This window comes from Sinocyclocheilus anshuiensis, unplaced genomic scaffold (assembly GCF_001515605.1).
Source record: "Sinocyclocheilus anshuiensis isolate Anshui unplaced genomic scaffold, SAMN03320099.WGS_v1.1 scaffold1289, whole genome shotgun sequence".
NCBI lineage: Eukaryota > Metazoa > Chordata > Actinopteri > Cypriniformes > Cyprinidae > Sinocyclocheilus > Sinocyclocheilus anshuiensis.
The window spans coordinates 378,299-395,845 of record NW_015549731.1 but is presented as its reverse complement, the minus strand read 5'-3'; the positions used below and the strand labels follow the sequence as shown (position 1 = coordinate 395,845).

Sequence of the window (17,547 nt, the reverse complement as noted above, 5' to 3'; positions counted from 1 at the left end):
TAATAATAATAATGACATAATTAAAAAAATATATATATAAAATGCACACACAACATGCAACTAAAAATCATAAATCCAGAGAAACTGAGAGTTTTCAAGTGGTCTCTTCATTTTTTCCAGAGCTGTAAGTGCACTATGGAAGGCCATTTCTGCCACTGAATAATAAAAAAATAAGAAAGTGTGACTTTTTAATCTCACCCTTATGATTTTCTTCTCAGAATTGCGAGGTATCAACTCTCAATATAAACTCTGAGAAAAGTACTCCTGATTTCAAGGAAAAAGTCAGAATTACAAGATTTGTATCAATACTGGACTCCTTTTTTTATTAATTTGTAGCAAATTAGCTGAACGTGAAAATATTTGTGATTAATTATAACTGGTTATAATTAAGTATTCTGACAACTCGACTGAGTTGGGTCTTTATAGCCTTTGCTTTTCTTTATATTTTCTCATTAAAATTTACCATATGTTATTCCATAGTACCATACATTTTTATTTGACTTATTTGTCTTATATTTTGAGTTACACAATGCTACAATAAAAGTTTGATTATTTTACTTGTACCGTGAACCCCCAAAAAGTATTTAGATGCTTAAGTTACACTTTTAAAAGTATGAATATCATTGCATTAGATAATAAAATATCAAACAATGTGGTATTTATTTTAAAGACAGCACAAGCACATTTTCAAGCAAAATATTTCTTAAAGAAACTTTCAAACTTTAGAAGAAAAGTGCACACTGAACTCTACAAACATAGAGTTGACTTTAATTCTTTGAAAACAGTGACATTTTGGCCAACTTCAGTGTCATAGGAAATGCATTGCATCATTTGTTGTTATTGATATTTTTGATTGATTCCTTCCCAGGCATTGATGATGACCTTATAAAGCAGAACAGAAGACCAGGCATGACTAAAGGACAGATTGAATTCAGCACAAAAACTCCCCATTTGATACTAACCCTGCTGCCCACCGACCGTCTGGAGAGTCCCACCAAGAAAAACCGCAAGAAGAGATCAGCAGCAGTCACATCCATATGCTCACGGTACAGAGAGAAAGAGTGCTGGAGTGTGTGTGTGTGTGTTTGAAAATATTATTTATTATTGCTTTCTCTGGAATGCTTGATTTTTTTTTTTACTGAAAATCAGATATTTTTGTGTAATGATTGCTTAACTGTATGATCCATGGCAACATGTGTTAGAAAAGCTAAGCGGAGACTCAAAATGAATGCTAGTATAAAAACAGATGCAAAAAGCCAGTATAAATGGCTTTGAAGGATTTCAGTATTACGCTATTTTGTCAAGTCACCTTTATTTATATAGCACTTTATACAATACAGATTGTTTCAAAGCAGCATCACAGTAATAAGCAGGAAAATAACCGAATCAATGATGCAAACTTCATCAAACATGGGACAAATCCAAATTCTGCTGTAAAGCAGCTCTAAAAAGACAATAGTGTCATTATTCGTCTCAAGCCAGTTCAGTGTTGGTTCAGTTCAGTTCAATAACTGTAAAGTTCATCAATTATGAAACAAGCTCAATTCTCAGCTCTAAGTGTCATTATTCAGCTCAAGTCAGTTCAAGTTTTGTTCTGATCCGATAGTGTCTGTCATATATATCAAACCTTTGGCTAGAAGCTCAGAAGTCCCCAGTTAAAATCAGAATTTGTTGCTGCATGGAGTCAAAACCGGACAACAGTTATTTAAGGGTTAGTCCACCCAAAAAGGATTCATTTACTCACAAAATGTACAGTGTTGTTCCAAACTGACATGATTTCTTCAATGGAGCACAAAGGGTGAATTATTTATTATTATTTTGTAAGAATATCCTGCCCAGAGTTGTTATTGTTAACTAAAACTAATTGTTAATTGAAATAAAACTGAAATAAAATAAAATCATTTTCAACAAATCATTTTCCCTCCTCCAGGACTGATCAGGGCTGCTGTCTGAGGTCTCTGTACATTGATTTTCGTCGGGACTTGAACTGGAAGTGGATCCACGAACCAAAAGGGTACAAAGCAAATTTCTGTGCAGGGAACTGTCCTTACCTCTGGAGTGCAGACAACCACTACAACATGGTAAATATTGATCAGGCTGAGCATGTTTCACACAAAAAAAGTGGACAGTTAAGGGTTGGATGTTAAAGGATCAGGACTACCAGCTCAAAGATCACACCACCCTGCATCATATTTGCTGCATGAAATCCAGTGCTTGTTTCTTACTAATTTTGGGCTGCTGATTACAAAAGTAGTATCTGTTTTGCTCTAGCACATCACACTTTCTCACAAAATCTGATATGCATTTTGTAGCATTTTTGCTGTCAACAAACTGCAACAAAGACATGATTCCTTTCTTCCTCTAAACAAATATTTGTTCAATTCTCAACCCATTTTCACATGTATGATTTATTATTGATTCTAAAAACATCATTTTTGACTAATCCTAAATCCCCTTTTTTTACTCTTTTGCAGATTGTATGTTCAATTCTGAATTTTGAATACTCCTCTTGTCATTAAAAAAGAAACTTTTGACACTTGAATGCTTTAGTTATTTTGATAAGTGCATTATAGCTGATACATGTGTATAATTTGAGAAATATAGCAAAACTACATTTTCTAATCAAACTTGTGCAGTGTTGGACAGAGTTCGCTCTAAAATGTTGCATTTAGATGTTGCTTTCCATGTCTGCTTACAGTGTTTCTCTGTCTGTCTTCCTTTTAGATTCTCCCGCTGTATAATAAAATGAATCCAGAAGCATCAGCATCTCCGTGTTGTGTTCCTCAGGACCTGGAGCCCCTCACCATCGTTTATTTCCTAGGCCGAACCCCCCGTGTGGAACAGCTCTCCAACATGGTGGTCCGGTCCTGCAAGTGCCGTTGAAGCAGTGGAGAGGGAAGGCATAAAGATCTCAGACGGAGGACAGGACACAGGTGCATTAGAGGAGAGCAAACTAACATCTCAATGAAAGGCATCTTAAAGGGATACTCCTCCCAAAAATGAAAATTGTCATCATTTACTCACCCTCATGTCATTCCAAATTTGTATGCATTTCTTTCTTCTGGCAAACATCAAAGAAAACGTACGGAAGAATGTTGCGAACCAAATATTGGACCCCATTGACTTCCAATATGACACTGAGATATTTTTCAAAATATCTTCTTTTATTGTCTACAGAAGAAAGGAATGAAATTTTATTTTTGGGTGAACTATACCTACAAACTTGTGGGATGAGAAATAGCGTATAATCATACATCAAGCATCTTCAATACAGCAGCGAGAACCGTCTCCTGCATTGGTAATAGTCCAATAAATAAGCTTTTTTGTCTAATATTTCCTCGCATTTTCAGTATCGCAACAGTGACACACAAAATACACACCAGCAGTGCATCCTTTTTAGATTTTGTACGAAGTTTACTGTAGATCAGTTTATATTTTTGCAAATGTAAATAGTTTTTGGTGATGTTTATATGTGTTTATTTGCTAAATGCAATACATTTTGATTATATAATAATATTTTGTGGCCTTTTTATTCATTTTTGTCACATTTCTAGAAGTTTCTCGAAGTAGATTATTGGCTGTGGCTTATATTTATTAATTATACAGCCCAGCAAGTGGCCTACTCTCAAGGTTTCCTTTTTTTCTTCAAATGATAACTGTGTGGTCTGCACTCGCTGAAAATGCAGATTTGACTAGTGGACTCACCAGCCAGATGCGGTTCGAGGTTAGAAAATCTCCGACGTAAACAGGATGTGAACAATTTCCAGACACCGACCACTCATGGAACACCAAATTTAAACGCTTGGGGTTCAGGGTTTGTGGTGACATGGCAGAAAGAACAGTGGGCGAAAAGCGGGCTGACCCACTGAATCGAAATCGCCTGTAGGACACGTTTCAAACGCACCATGTGATGGCTTTGATTTGTATAATCTGGCAATGCCATCCACACCCTATAATGCTGAGCGATATAATTGTCTGATGTGTGGGAAGTCAGAAAGAATGTTGACTTGGCCTACATATCGCCTGTTTGTTTTCATTCCTCCTATGAATCTTCGACATGTCCTTTAAAAACCTATAGCTGCTGGTATGGCGTTAAAAGTTTGTTTTTGAGTGAAAAGCACTGCTTAAATGTTTATCTGTGGTCAGTGAGAATGATCTGTAGGGAATGACAGGGTTTCTGTGTTTGGCTGCCAGAGTTAAAACAAGCAAATTCCTCTGTCTCTCGCTCAGTGAAAACAACTTTTATAACTTGATAGGAAATGGGGGATGCAAAGGGAGAGAGGGAGAGCTTATTGTTACATAACAGTCCTTAAAATGAATCGACAAAAGCACTTATTGTCACTTACGCAACGTTGACTCAGCGTCCTCTGCAAAAGTGCAAATATGAAACCTCGGGGCAGGAAAGAGGACGATCAGCCGTCTGAGGGCCGTGTGGTTTGGGAAGAGTGAGAGCAGCTTCGGGACACATGGTTTTGATGGGGTGTGAATGTGCACAAGTGTAGTGAGAGTTGCACTGGAGTCTAGACACAGCAGACTGTGATCTCAGTTATCAGACATTGGTTGAATCCTTTCTGAGGCTGAATGTGCTCAGAATCATAAATATTTAGTCTAATATTGTCCAAAACCAATATGACCGTCTCACCAACTGAGAGCAGTTTTTTTTGTGTGTCACTGATAACCAGGTAAAAAAGAATTACTCTTAAATGTATTAAAAATGTGCTTGAAATTCAGGTAGTATGTTTATAGTACAATTGTACATGCATTGCAATATATTTTTTAAAAGTATACTAGGAGTACTTTGGTTATAAATATATGCTTAGTTAAGCTTTTAAGAAATATGCTAAAACACAAGCATACTTTGTGTGACATTTTAGTGTTTTTACAGAAAACATACTTATTTTACTCTTATATTTTATGTTTACTTTCTGTAAGAACATAATAAAATGATTCAGCTTTTTAGTGGGTTTAAAGTATATGTATCTTATTTATTACCATATTTAGACCTACTACAATATATTTTAAATATTTATGTAATGAACTGATGTGCTTCAGCATGCTTTTCAAAGATATCTTTAAAAAAATACCAGTATTTAACAGTAAAGTATATTAATTCACTCACACATTGTACATTACAGCTATAAAATATGCAAGTGTATTCTTACATTGTATCAACTTATAATGTATTAGAAATATAGTTTTGTCAACTATGCCTTAGTAATAAGCCTAAAATCAATGTTGTTTCAATGTTTGTACTTACAAAAGAATACTTACAAATTAGGTTTTGTCTGATTATTCTATTAATAAGTGTTAGAACCATAAAAGAAACCACATTTTCCATATCATTTCTAGGTTAAAAAAAGAAAAATGAATGGACACAAAAGAACACGGACCGAGTAGTATATTTTAATCTCATATCAATGAATCTCAAAGGTTTCATTCTGGCTGATATATTTTTTAATGAAGTGACTATTGGGGCTCTTGAGTGTGATGCTAACTTTGGATTAAGCACCTCTGTTGCAGAGATTTTAAAATCGGACCTAATGGAGGGTGATTGCATCAGCCGCTGTGTTGTCTTGAAAGAAAATATTAGCAAAGTGTCCATTCCAGGTGGTTAATTTCTGTGCTTCCTTTGAGTCATTCATGGAAATATCTGTTTTCTTTTTAATTGTTTTTGTTTTTGGGGAAAGCTGCAGGACCTTGGCCTAGTTGTCCTGCTACATGGCACATGCCATTTTGTATGACCTTGTTTCCTCAAATATCTGCAACAGAGGTGAAGGATACCATAGAGCCATAGACAGATTAATGGGAAATACCCTAGGTTAAAATAATGTAGCCTGTAATACACATAGGTTGCTTTATTGCTTTGAATAACAATATCAGTGACTTTGGGATTGAACTCTGTGGTGTTGTTTGGCCTCTTCTAACCTTATGTTCAGTGTAACACAGAGTGCTGTATTGTGACGACAAACAAGATGATAAAAATGGACGCTCATGTCAAGCTTGATGAGGATATAGTCAAAGCTTTAAAATGTAAATTGAGAACAGAAAACTGAGAACAGTCAGATAAATTCTAATGCATATGTATGCAAATTAGAATACAAACTACAGTAGTTATGGACTATGGGAGTTTTATTTGCAACAAAAAAAAAAATCGCAATATGCATTTTGTCCACATACAGCTGAGTTGTTAATACAATAAAAATATAAAAATAAAAAAATCAATAAAAATTTTAACTACATAGCCTAAAATGTAAATGTAACTGAAAGGAACTGAAACATAAAAGCATGAAAAGTATTTAGGTACAGCTGTTTCAATATGCCTCAAATATTGCAGAAAACCATGAAAAAGTATTAAACAATTCAAGTATAATGGTTTCTATGCCACCAAATGGCATCCAAACAGGCATCACCTTACCTTACCAAACACACTTATTGCGATTATTAATACATATGATATTCAAAAACACCACTCAAAACCACTGATTAATTATTTGTCCTTTCACAGACCCTGTGATGAAATACCACGGTGTCTGAATTGCAAACCCTCAAATGCCGAAAAGTTGTACTCAAAGAAAAGTGACCCTCCACTTAAGATGGTTACATTTAAAATTTTCTGTTTCTTTGTTTGGTTCAGATATTTGCAGGCTTAACTTGGGTTTGTAAAAATGCACTATATGCACTTCTGTGCTTTATTCATTCATTCAATTATTTATTTATTTGGTGCAAATAAATTGCATTGTAATGCATTTTAACGGCTAAATATATTAATATATATTACAATTATCTTAAAATTGATCTTAAGTATATCTGAAAGAACACTTAACATACAGTATTTAAAGTTGCTCCAAAATAACACACTTAATATGCACTTAGTATAGTAGAATTAAAATATAATATGTGCAACTTATACAAGTTGTACAATAATATTAGTTCAACTTCAGTGTATTTCTTTTTTACCTGGGTAATTTTTTATTAATGTTTTAAATCAGTTTTCATTTTTATATTTTCCTTTTCATTTTAAGCTAAAGTTTTTTTGTTTTTTTTAGTAGTTGTATTTTATAGAGTATCTCTGTATAGATTTTATTCATTTTAATTTCAGTTTTAGTAAATCAAGTTAAAAAATGTTGCCTTGGCAACTAGCTGAAACAAAAAAAAAACATGTTTTTATTGTAGTTAATGTTATTATATATTATATATATATATATATTAGTAACTTTCTTTTTTTTAATTGGTTTTAGTTTTTTGGGTAACTATAATAACCTGCATGAAACTCTGATCTGATTAGACAGATATACTGAAAATTGCTTTATAAATATGCAAACGTCAGCACAAAAGGAAGCCAGGATCCTAGATGTGATGTTCTAAACTCTAGACTTTTATGGATTTTTATGAATCCGGGACAGTCACAGATTTTGAAAAGGTAATAAATATTTATAAACTCTAATCGCTAATAATAATTTTTTTAATGATCTCTTTGGCATTACTGATTGAGTCTTTGTTTGTCTGAAGCAGAGTCTGGATGGAGAGACAGACAGATATTCTGGCAGCTCATGGCTATAAACAGGAAGATGGTTGGCCATAGCAGAGTGTGTGAGTACTCGTACAACAGACCTTAATAAACGTCCACTTCAGCAGTTACAATATGGCTTCTGAATGCATACATGAATAGAAAAAGCACTTATTCATAGTTTATATATTTATAGAGTCTAGAGGAGACGGTGAATGTTGCTTCGCACCTGCATGATATATAAAGCTAATGTAAAGCTATAGATATGCCACAATATAGAACCTGAAACTCTTTAAGTTTGTTTTATTTTATTGTGACCTCAGGATGCCAACCTATTGCAAACTTATGCTAGGTTAATTTTATGTTATATACTAGTTTATCAAACATATACTGTAGTTTTCACCATCTCATGCTTTGAGAAATGTTATAGAACCGCGTGTTTGTGGAATGTGACAAAGATTACTGTATTTGCCAATGAGAAAAAACTAGAAAGAGAAGAACAGAGAAAGCATTTAGAAAAAGCTATTAACTGATTTGAATTAAAGCATTATGTCATTTAGGGTGTATTTTGTAAGACTATTGGGTTCCTGACATCTCACGACATAAACAGAGGTTGGTGTTACTGAAATTTTCGACCCATAATGCCCAGAAGCTAATCTGTGGATGAGCGCTCCGGCCAAAAGTGAATCAGGTTTTTAAATGTAAACCGTAGCATGGAAACACCAATTAAGTGGTTAAGAAATGACTTGATGTCATCTTAAACAACTTCATAGTTAGATTTTGTTTTTGACTCATTACTGTTGATGGTGGAAATTTCATTTGTTTTGACTTTTCCAGCCTCTGTCTATATAAATGTGGTTTTTTGCTAATCAACAACAGTGATATTGACTCTTCAGAAGTACAAATTTTGTGGTCTCACTTGCTGTTTAAAACATACATTACATACATTAAAACATGCATAAACTTTCATTTCCCCTTTTGCGGTGTCAAAAACAGTAAAGCAAATCATTCTAATGTTCTCCTACATACAAACCAGCACTCCACCTCATTGCCAAGGTTTGTGTATTCTTTCAATTCAGAATGCAAAATCTCCAACCACACAAATGGAAATGAACAACTCAGAAAAACAGCCATGGAATGTATGACCTGATGTTATGTTCATGCAGTGAAGCTGATGAGATGTGAAGTGTTGGATGTGTGGGGGTTACTTGAACATGTCTTGCATCCTGTTTCTACATCATCAACTCCCAAGACAAAAAAGATATTTGAGAACGCAATTATGCAGTTACTGAGAATTTTCTCTGCCAAACTATCTGAACAGTATATCTGGTTCAACAGTGCTAAAAGCAACAGCTGTTATTAGTTCGAGTTGCACTGTAATAGGTGGAAATTATAGAGTAAATGTACTAGAAGACTTTTCTGGACAGTTATGTCTACAAGATAATCTGAATTTAATATTGTACCTTTGCTTAAGCAGGGGTTCTTAACTCTGGCCCTCAAGGTCCACTTTCCTGCAGAGTTTCGCTCCAACCTTCATCAAAGCTTGTTCAGGTGTGTTTGATTAGGGTTGGAGCGAAACTCTGCAGGAAAGTGAACCTCAAGTGCAAGTGTTGAGAACCCCTGCTTCAGTGGTTATATGTTGTTTGATGGTACCATGCTATGAGGAAATATGCCATACTCATCTATGCAGATTAAATGATTTGTGTTTCTGATTCTGGCTTGATAGATGGCTTTTACTGCCTGGAGTGAACTGTCAGCATTCAGTTCTGCTGTGTATATCTCTATATATCTATATATATGTATATTGATGTTTGTTATTCATATTTTTCCACCCTGGTTTGAACTCTTTGGGAGTTTTGACAGGTTTCATTGAAGTTCCTAAACCGGCGATTCATTCATTCCATGATTACCTTACTCTGTACAAGATTATGGAAAACAGCTTTTATTCATAAACCTTTTTTTAAACATAATTACATAGTTGAACATTTTTTTCTTTAACACTAAACTGCTTGTCATGTTTTCCAAGACAAAAACATCCAAGTCCAGGTGTGTCACCGGCCACTTCTGAAGCATTTCCACTCAGAAATCGGTTACAGCCACGCACAGGTTACGAAGAACAGCTTCCGGTTCGAGACTTCAGTGTTCTGAGTGTAGAACTTGTGTTAGGTGGGGCAGAAGTAGAATTTAAAGGTGCTTTGGAAGCCCTGCGGAAAAGCTCCTCTGTAAACCACCACCATGTGTTTGTCCTCTTCCCTCTAAATGCCCCCTTCACTCTGCAACCGGCATTTATCCCCACAGCCAGAGCCTTACAAAAGCCATTCCTGAATCTGTCTCAGGCTGGGACATACTCGCTTCTTCTCTCATTCGCCTCGTCTTCCCACACCAAGGGCATTTAAATGCTCATCTAGCTGCTGCTGTGCAAATTCAACATGGAAATTGCTTCTTTGTAAACATTCTGTTTGTGTACATGCTGTAAAATGTGTTTGGGTAGATGTATGATGTCCGCTCTGGAAAGTGAGCAGTGTGTTCAGAGCAGGTCTGTGTGTGTGTGTGTGTGTGTAAGCCACAAGCTGCAGGGCAAATATAACATTTGTACAAACATCCGACTGATTTATGCTCTAAGCCTTTTTTTTTTTAAATAATGGAATACAGCTTGAGAAAACTTTGAGATTTGCCCAGTTCAGATCACCACAAGAGGGCGCTTACAAATGGTTTCGTGTTAACCAGTTGAACCTGGATATGGAGCGGGTTAGCTCCTACTGGAAGATTCTGAAACCACATCATCCAACCAAAAAAATATTTCCATGGATGGAAGTTCCAAAGTAGACATGTAGTAATAATAATAATAAGATTGCCATTTTCTATAGGTATTTTAGATCTCCTTTGTCTGAAATCAGCTGTGATGTACAAAAAACAAAAACAAATGAAACATCAATCAACAACCAAAACATTGTTTTCATGACAATAAAATTATAACCAATTTGGCACACAAATAAAATTACATTCCAATAAATAATGTGCATCTTACAACAAATTGTCTCCTATTTCCTCAAAGTATATCATGCAAAATATAAACTGTATTTTTTTGTATAACTAAATCATATAACTATAATACTATAAAAAATACTAGGGGAATATTAAGCGATTCAAGACACTACAAATAAAATATCACTCCTAAAACATAACAGCATTTACCATTTACTTTTTTGTGGTTACAATTCAAAACACTAACCTATTACACTGACATCATACAATTTACAGTGAATTCATAATATTAAATATTATGACTAAAATATGACAAATGGTGGCAGTGACAAATGAAACATTAAAACAAACATCTGATTTGCTGAATAATCACAATGCTGAAATGTCCTCAAATTGGAAAATGTAATTGTGGGATAGGCTGCAGCACTACAGTGTGCTCTATTGTATATTGCACATTTCAGCAAACGTTGTAGGCCTTCTGGGCATTAGACCTTATGCACAGTATACACTACTGTTTAAAAGTTTGGGGTCAGGATTTTTTTTAGAAGAAGAAATTCATATTTTTATTCAGCAAAGATGCATTAAATTGATTTAAAGTGACAGCATTTACAGAATAATGTTCCAAACATTTCTATTTCAAATAAATGCGGTTACTTTGAAAAAAGAAAAAAAAAATGTATCACTGTTTCCACAAGCAGCACAACTGTTTTTAAAATTAATAAAAGTAACTGTTTCTTGAGCTGCAAATCATCATATTAGAATGATTTCTGAGGGCTCACGTGACACTGACTGGAGTAATGATGCTGAAAATTCAGCTTTGCATCACAGGAATAAATTACATTTTCGAATACATTACAATAGAAAACAGTTATTCTGAATTAAAATTTAAAAAAAAAACATTTCACAATATTACTGTTTTACTGTATTTTTGATCAAATAAATGCAGCCTTGGACATTAAAAAAAATAATAATTAAAAAGTCTTATCCTAAACTTTTGACACAAGTACATACTGCACAAATGGTAGTATGCTATTCTGAACAAAGCCACTTTATGTTTGCCTGGGAGGCAATAAATTGTTTTTCATTTAAGCTATATTTACATGCATATTTGTGATGGTCTGCTTCAGTCATGTTTGGCATCTTCAAACTGTGATGCTGAACGCTAACAGCCCTTGGTCAAATGCTTAATTGTCAGGTTGGAGGTGGAGGTGTTGGAGGGTGTGATGGAGGTTGTAGTTCACTACTGATCTCCCTTTGCAGTCCGATAGGATATTGTCTCGTCATGCTCCTCCTCTTGGCTTTGCGTTGGCGGTTCTGTCCAGCCGGTTTTATCCGATCACTAAGAGTGTCTGAGGACTCATCAATGTACGCCAGGTTCTCGCCAAAGAAGTCCAGAAGGGAGGGATGAGGTGGACTGCAGCTATCAACCACGACGACAGGAACATCCTTCTGACTTCCCAGTGATCTGAGAATCCCTTCAGCTCCAGATTCCAGGTCCTCTGAGTTACGGGAATTTGAATCATATTCATATTCAGACCAGGATTCCGACGGGGTCTCGGATCCAGAGGCTGATCCTGTTCCAGATTCTGAAGGGGACCTGGAAATGGCTCTGGACCCGGGTCTTGATGGTGGTTTCAGCTCTAACCTTGAGACAGATCTTGACGCTGGTCCTACCGTCAGCCTCGATCCTGGTCTCACCTCATACGCCCCATCTAACCTACACCACGACCTGGATCGGGACAGCGCTTCAGACCTGATATCAGAGCCTGGGGTGTACTTGCATGCAGGCCATCCGAGAATCAGGTGTCCATTCTCTCGGACAACATCGGCATCGAGGGAGATCCCATGAGCCAATCCCGCCGCGCTCAGACTTGGGTGCCGATGATGGCGGTGACGCTTCCGTCTACGTCGCCGCTGGAGCTGAAAGGGGTTGTTGAGATCCAGTGGCACAGGAATACGGAAGTCCATGGACATGTTCTGGATGTTCTGAGTCCAGTCTGTTGCATGAGCTCTCAACTCCTCCATCTAAAAGAAAAACACAGTACCATAACATTTTTTATTTTTGCAATACAATAGTAAGAAGGTGGTTAATAACACCCTAAAAATACACAAAATGTTGCCATACCATTTCTTAACAAACTATCATTTGGGTCATACATATTATACACTATCGTTCAAACGTTTGGGGTAAGGTTTTACATTTATTTTTTTTTATAAAAAAAAAAAAACATTTATTTGAAAGTAAAAAATAACAGCATTTATTTGAAACAGAAATCTGTTGTAACATTATAAATGTCTTTACTGTCACTTTTGCTCACTTTAATGGATCCTTACTAAAAGTGTAATTAAAGTATTAATTACTTTCACAAAAAATAACTAAACTTTTGAACAGAAGTATATATCTTGCATACAAATTTTAGATTTTTGTTTTATTTTTTTATTTATTTTAAATAGTCCATACCACAATAGTAGTCCACTGTGGAAAAACTGAAATGGATCAATAAATTGTTCATTCTATCTGTCTCACCTCTGCACGTGTCTTCTTTGACAGCACTCTAAGCCAGTTTCCAATCATTGTGAGGATGGATGCAAAATATGCCAGGCCAAACACAATCCACAACCACACCAATGGCTTGTACAGGGGCGTTCCATCTCTCCTGTTCTCTGAAACAGGAAAAAGAAAGATAATGACACAGGGTTTGTTCACAGGGGTGCTGTGGCCTAGTGATTAAAAGCTCTGGGCTGGTATAATGGGAAGATTGCTGGTTTGAAGATTGAGCCATGGGCAAACTCCATTGTTCAAATGAGCAAAACACTTAAAGGGGTCATATGATGTTGCTAAAAATAACATTATTTTGTGTATTTGGTGTAATGAAATGTGTTTATGTGGTTTAAGGTTCAAAAAACATTATTTTTCACATACTGTACATTATTGTTTCTCCTCTATGCCCCGCCTTTCTGAAACGCGTCGATTTTTACAAAGCTCATCGGTCTGAAAAGCGAGGTGTGCTCTGATTGGCCAGCTATCCAGAGCGTTGTGATTGGCCGAATACCTCAAGCGTGTGACGGAAATGTTACGCCCCTTATCATATTGTGATGATGCCCTGTCAGGCCGGAGCGACGAGACAAAAACATTAAAACCCATTATAAACGAGGCATTTGTTGCATCCAGTGGGGACATAATTACGGATTATAATGATTTATATGGTCTTTTTAAACATTGCATTGCATCGCACCGCGTAAACATAAAACCATGTCTGCATTTCGTCCTCTTTTGGAAGACCAAACAAAGTAGTTTCGCTTTCACAACGAAGCACACAGCGTCTTCACGACATGGTGGCAGCAACAACACTACAGCGAGAATAAAAGTTACGCCTTCTTTCTTTGCGTGAACATTTGGGCGGCGTTACGCAAATCTTCCCACATCGTGACGTAGACATGTGGGGGCGTGTTAGAACGAGCCGTTTTAGGTAGGCGTGGTTGACTCTTAACTTTTATAAAGAATATCTCTTTGGATTTGAAACTTTAGTCTTTGCAACTTTACAGATCTTCCTTATGCACCAAGAGCTTGTAACACTTCAAAGAGAAAGGAAAAATTGAAATCGCATCATATGACCCCTTTTAGGAAATACAACTTGAGCTCTACCAAAAATATACACTACCACTCAAATGTTTTCGGTCTTTTTGAAGTTTCTTATGCTCAACGAGGCTGCATTTATTTAATAAAAAATAAAATAAATACAGTAACATTGTGAAAATTTTTTACACATTTAAAATAACTGTGTTCAATTTTAATATATTAACTGTAATGTATTCATGTGATGTACAACTACATTTCAGCAGCCATTACATGCTTCTTCAGAAATCATTCTAATATAGTGATTTGATTATTATTATCAATTTAGAAAACAGTTGGGCTGATTAATATATTTGTGGAAATTGTCATACAATTTTTTAGGATTCTTTGATGATTTAATGTTGATGAAAGAACAAAAAAACAGCATTTATTTGAAATAGAATATCTTCTGTAACAATATAAATGTCTTTATTGTAACATCTATAATATATATATATATATATATATATATATATATATATATATATATATATATATATATATATATATATATATATATATATATATATATATATATATATATATATATATATATATATATATATATATATATATATATATATATATATATATATATATATATATATATATATATATATATATATATATATATATATATATATATATATATATATATATATATATATATATATATATATATATATATATATATATATATATATATATATATATATATATATATATATATATATATATATATATATATATATATATATATATATATATATATATATATATATATATATATATATATATATATATATATATATATATATATATATATATATATATATATATATATATATATATATATATATATATATATATATATATATATATATATATATATATATATATATATATATATATATATATATATATATATATATATATATATATATATATATATATATATATATATATATATATATATATATATATATATATATATATATATATATATATATATATATATATATATATATATATATATATATATATATATATATATATATATATATATATATATATATATATATATATATATATATATATATATATATATATATATATATATATATATATATATATATATATATATATATATATATATATATATATATATATATATATATATATATATATATATATATATATATATATATATATATATATATATATATATATATATATATATATATATATATATATATATATATATATATATATATATATATATATATATATATATATATATATATATATATATATATATATATATATATATATATATATATATATATATATATATATATATATATATATATATATATATATATATATATATATATATATATATATATATATATATATATATATATATATATATATATATATATATATATATATATATATATATATATATATATATATATATATATATATATATATATATATATATATATATATATATATATATATATATATATATATATATATATATACACACACACACATATCACCAACAGGTAGTGCATATGGGATGCTCTACAAGTTACTACAAGAAAAAATATTACATCAATTTATCACTAACTAAAATAACAGATAATGTAGTCAGTAAAATGGAAAATGGACTTAATGTATCTGGCATAATGAAATATTAAATAAATTTAAAGCAAATTTTTGCAAAAGACAACAAGTATGACAAAAAAAAAAGTTAAAAAAAAAAAAAAAAAACAACACTAGGCTGAGTTTAGAGTTTGATTGTTGATTAAATTACATGAAAACAGTGGGAAGACTACATTTAAATTTAGTGTTAATGAAACTGTTCCTTTATTAGGTTTGCTGTAAGTCACTTTTCATCTGTTAAATGACAAATTACTAACATCTCAAAGGATTCTCATAGATAAGAGATAAGTGCCTGCTCTGGTCTAAAATTACAGCTATTACAATTAATTCTATTACAGTTAATGTCTATGGCTTTAAAAACAGATAATTAGATAATGTAAATGTCTGCAACTTCATGGCTGTCTGGATCCAATGACCACAAGACATCCTGCAATTCCAAAAGATGAAAAAAAAAAAAATTAAAAAAAAAAAAAAAAAACAACACTAGGCTGAGTTTAGAGTTTGATTGTTGATTAAATTACATGAAAACAGTGGGAAGACTACATTTAAATTTAGTGTTAATGAAACTGTTCCTTTATTAGGTTTGCTGTAAGTCACTTTTCATCTGTTAAATGACAAATTACTAACATCTCAAAGGATTCTCATAGATAAGAGATAAGTGCCTGCTCTGGTCTAAAATTACAGCTATTACAATTAATTCTATTACAGTTAATGTCTATGGCTTTAAAAACAGATAATTAGATAATGTAAATGTCTGCAACTTCATGGCTGTCTGGATCCAATGACCACAAGACATCCTGCAATTCCAGGCGTAATACAATATTGAGCTCCTTAACAGAATTATCATACAGTCACATGACATAGTGACTAAATCATATGTAATGATTATTGTATGTAGACATCATATATCTGTGCACCTGCCACATAGTCCCCAAAGCCCACCGTGGTCAGGGTGATCACGACAAAGTACACCGCTTCCAACAGGCTCCAGCTCTCCACTTCCTGAAACACCATGGTCGGCATGGCGATGAAGACTAAGCAGCCAATCAGGATGGAGAAGACAGCGGAGATGACACGGACACTGGTGGGCTTCACACCCTTACGCTGTTCAGCAGGAAAAAAAAATCATGGTGAAAACCAAGATGATTTTCAACATGCCCTGACAACACAATACAGTTATCTTTGTTATTTTGGAAATGATCTGATACTTATTAGTACTTGGGAATCAGGGGCTGGATTCACAAACATTTTTATAAGAAAAAATTAAGAAATTTCTCAAGATGAATTCTAAGAAATTCATAAGAATGTTCCTAAGTGTAATTCTTAAAGAGGTTATCAGATAATTTCTTAAGAAAGTCTTTTTTTTTTTTTTTATATATAAAAAAAAAAATGGCAGGCTTTTAGTGTGTTCTAATTGTATGGTGGGTTCTTGCCGAAGAATTGCTGATCAACTCACTGGAAAACAACTCAAGGCGATCTTTTTGCACTGCATGCAGTTTACAGTAATAATCATAATAAGGCAAGAGACTACAGGCAATAACATTGTTTTTTTTCCATGCACTGATCAGTTTTAAGATTTTGGGAACTCACATACACCAGACTTAATAGTTTTACTCCCATCTCTATTGTGAAGGTTTTTACAGAGGGGTTTGTTCGTATGTCATTTGCCTGATGTGAAAAACAGATTTTTTTTTTTTTTTTAATCGATTGATTATTTTCTGTGGAAGCTTGTCTCCACCACAGAATAAAAAAAAAAAAAAAAAGTAAA

General features: G+C 33.0%; 2 protein-coding genes across 3 annotated transcripts in view; one reads left to right on the top strand and one right to left on the bottom strand.

Annotated features, from left to right (window-relative positions):
- The window catches only part of LOC107660799 (transforming growth factor beta-2-like), a 6,712-nt gene extending 3,553 nt beyond the window's left edge, over positions 1-3,159 (top strand). For both annotated transcript variants that reach the window (XM_016450219.1, XM_016450218.1), the window contains 3 exons: positions 869-1,046; positions 1,931-2,081; positions 2,725-3,159. In XM_016450219.1, the coding sequence (XP_016305705.1) occupies positions 869-1,046; positions 1,931-2,081; positions 2,725-2,883 (488 nt within the window). In that variant the 3' untranslated portion in view covers positions 2,884-3,159. The remainder of the gene's footprint in view (positions 1-868; positions 1,047-1,930; positions 2,082-2,724) is intronic.
- Positions 3,160-11,519: 8,360 nt separating this feature from the next.
- The window catches only part of LOC107660811 (potassium channel subfamily K member 4-like), an 11,818-nt gene continuing 5,790 nt past the window's right edge, over positions 11,520-17,547 (bottom strand). The window contains exons 6-8 of the mRNA XM_016450233.1: positions 16,697-16,883; positions 13,020-13,156; positions 11,520-12,517 (exon numbers count right to left, since the gene is read on the bottom strand). Of these exons, the coding sequence (XP_016305719.1) occupies positions 11,684-12,517; positions 13,020-13,156; positions 16,697-16,883 (1,158 nt within the window). The 3' untranslated portion in view covers positions 11,520-11,683. The remainder of the gene's footprint in view (positions 12,518-13,019; positions 13,157-16,696; positions 16,884-17,547) is intronic.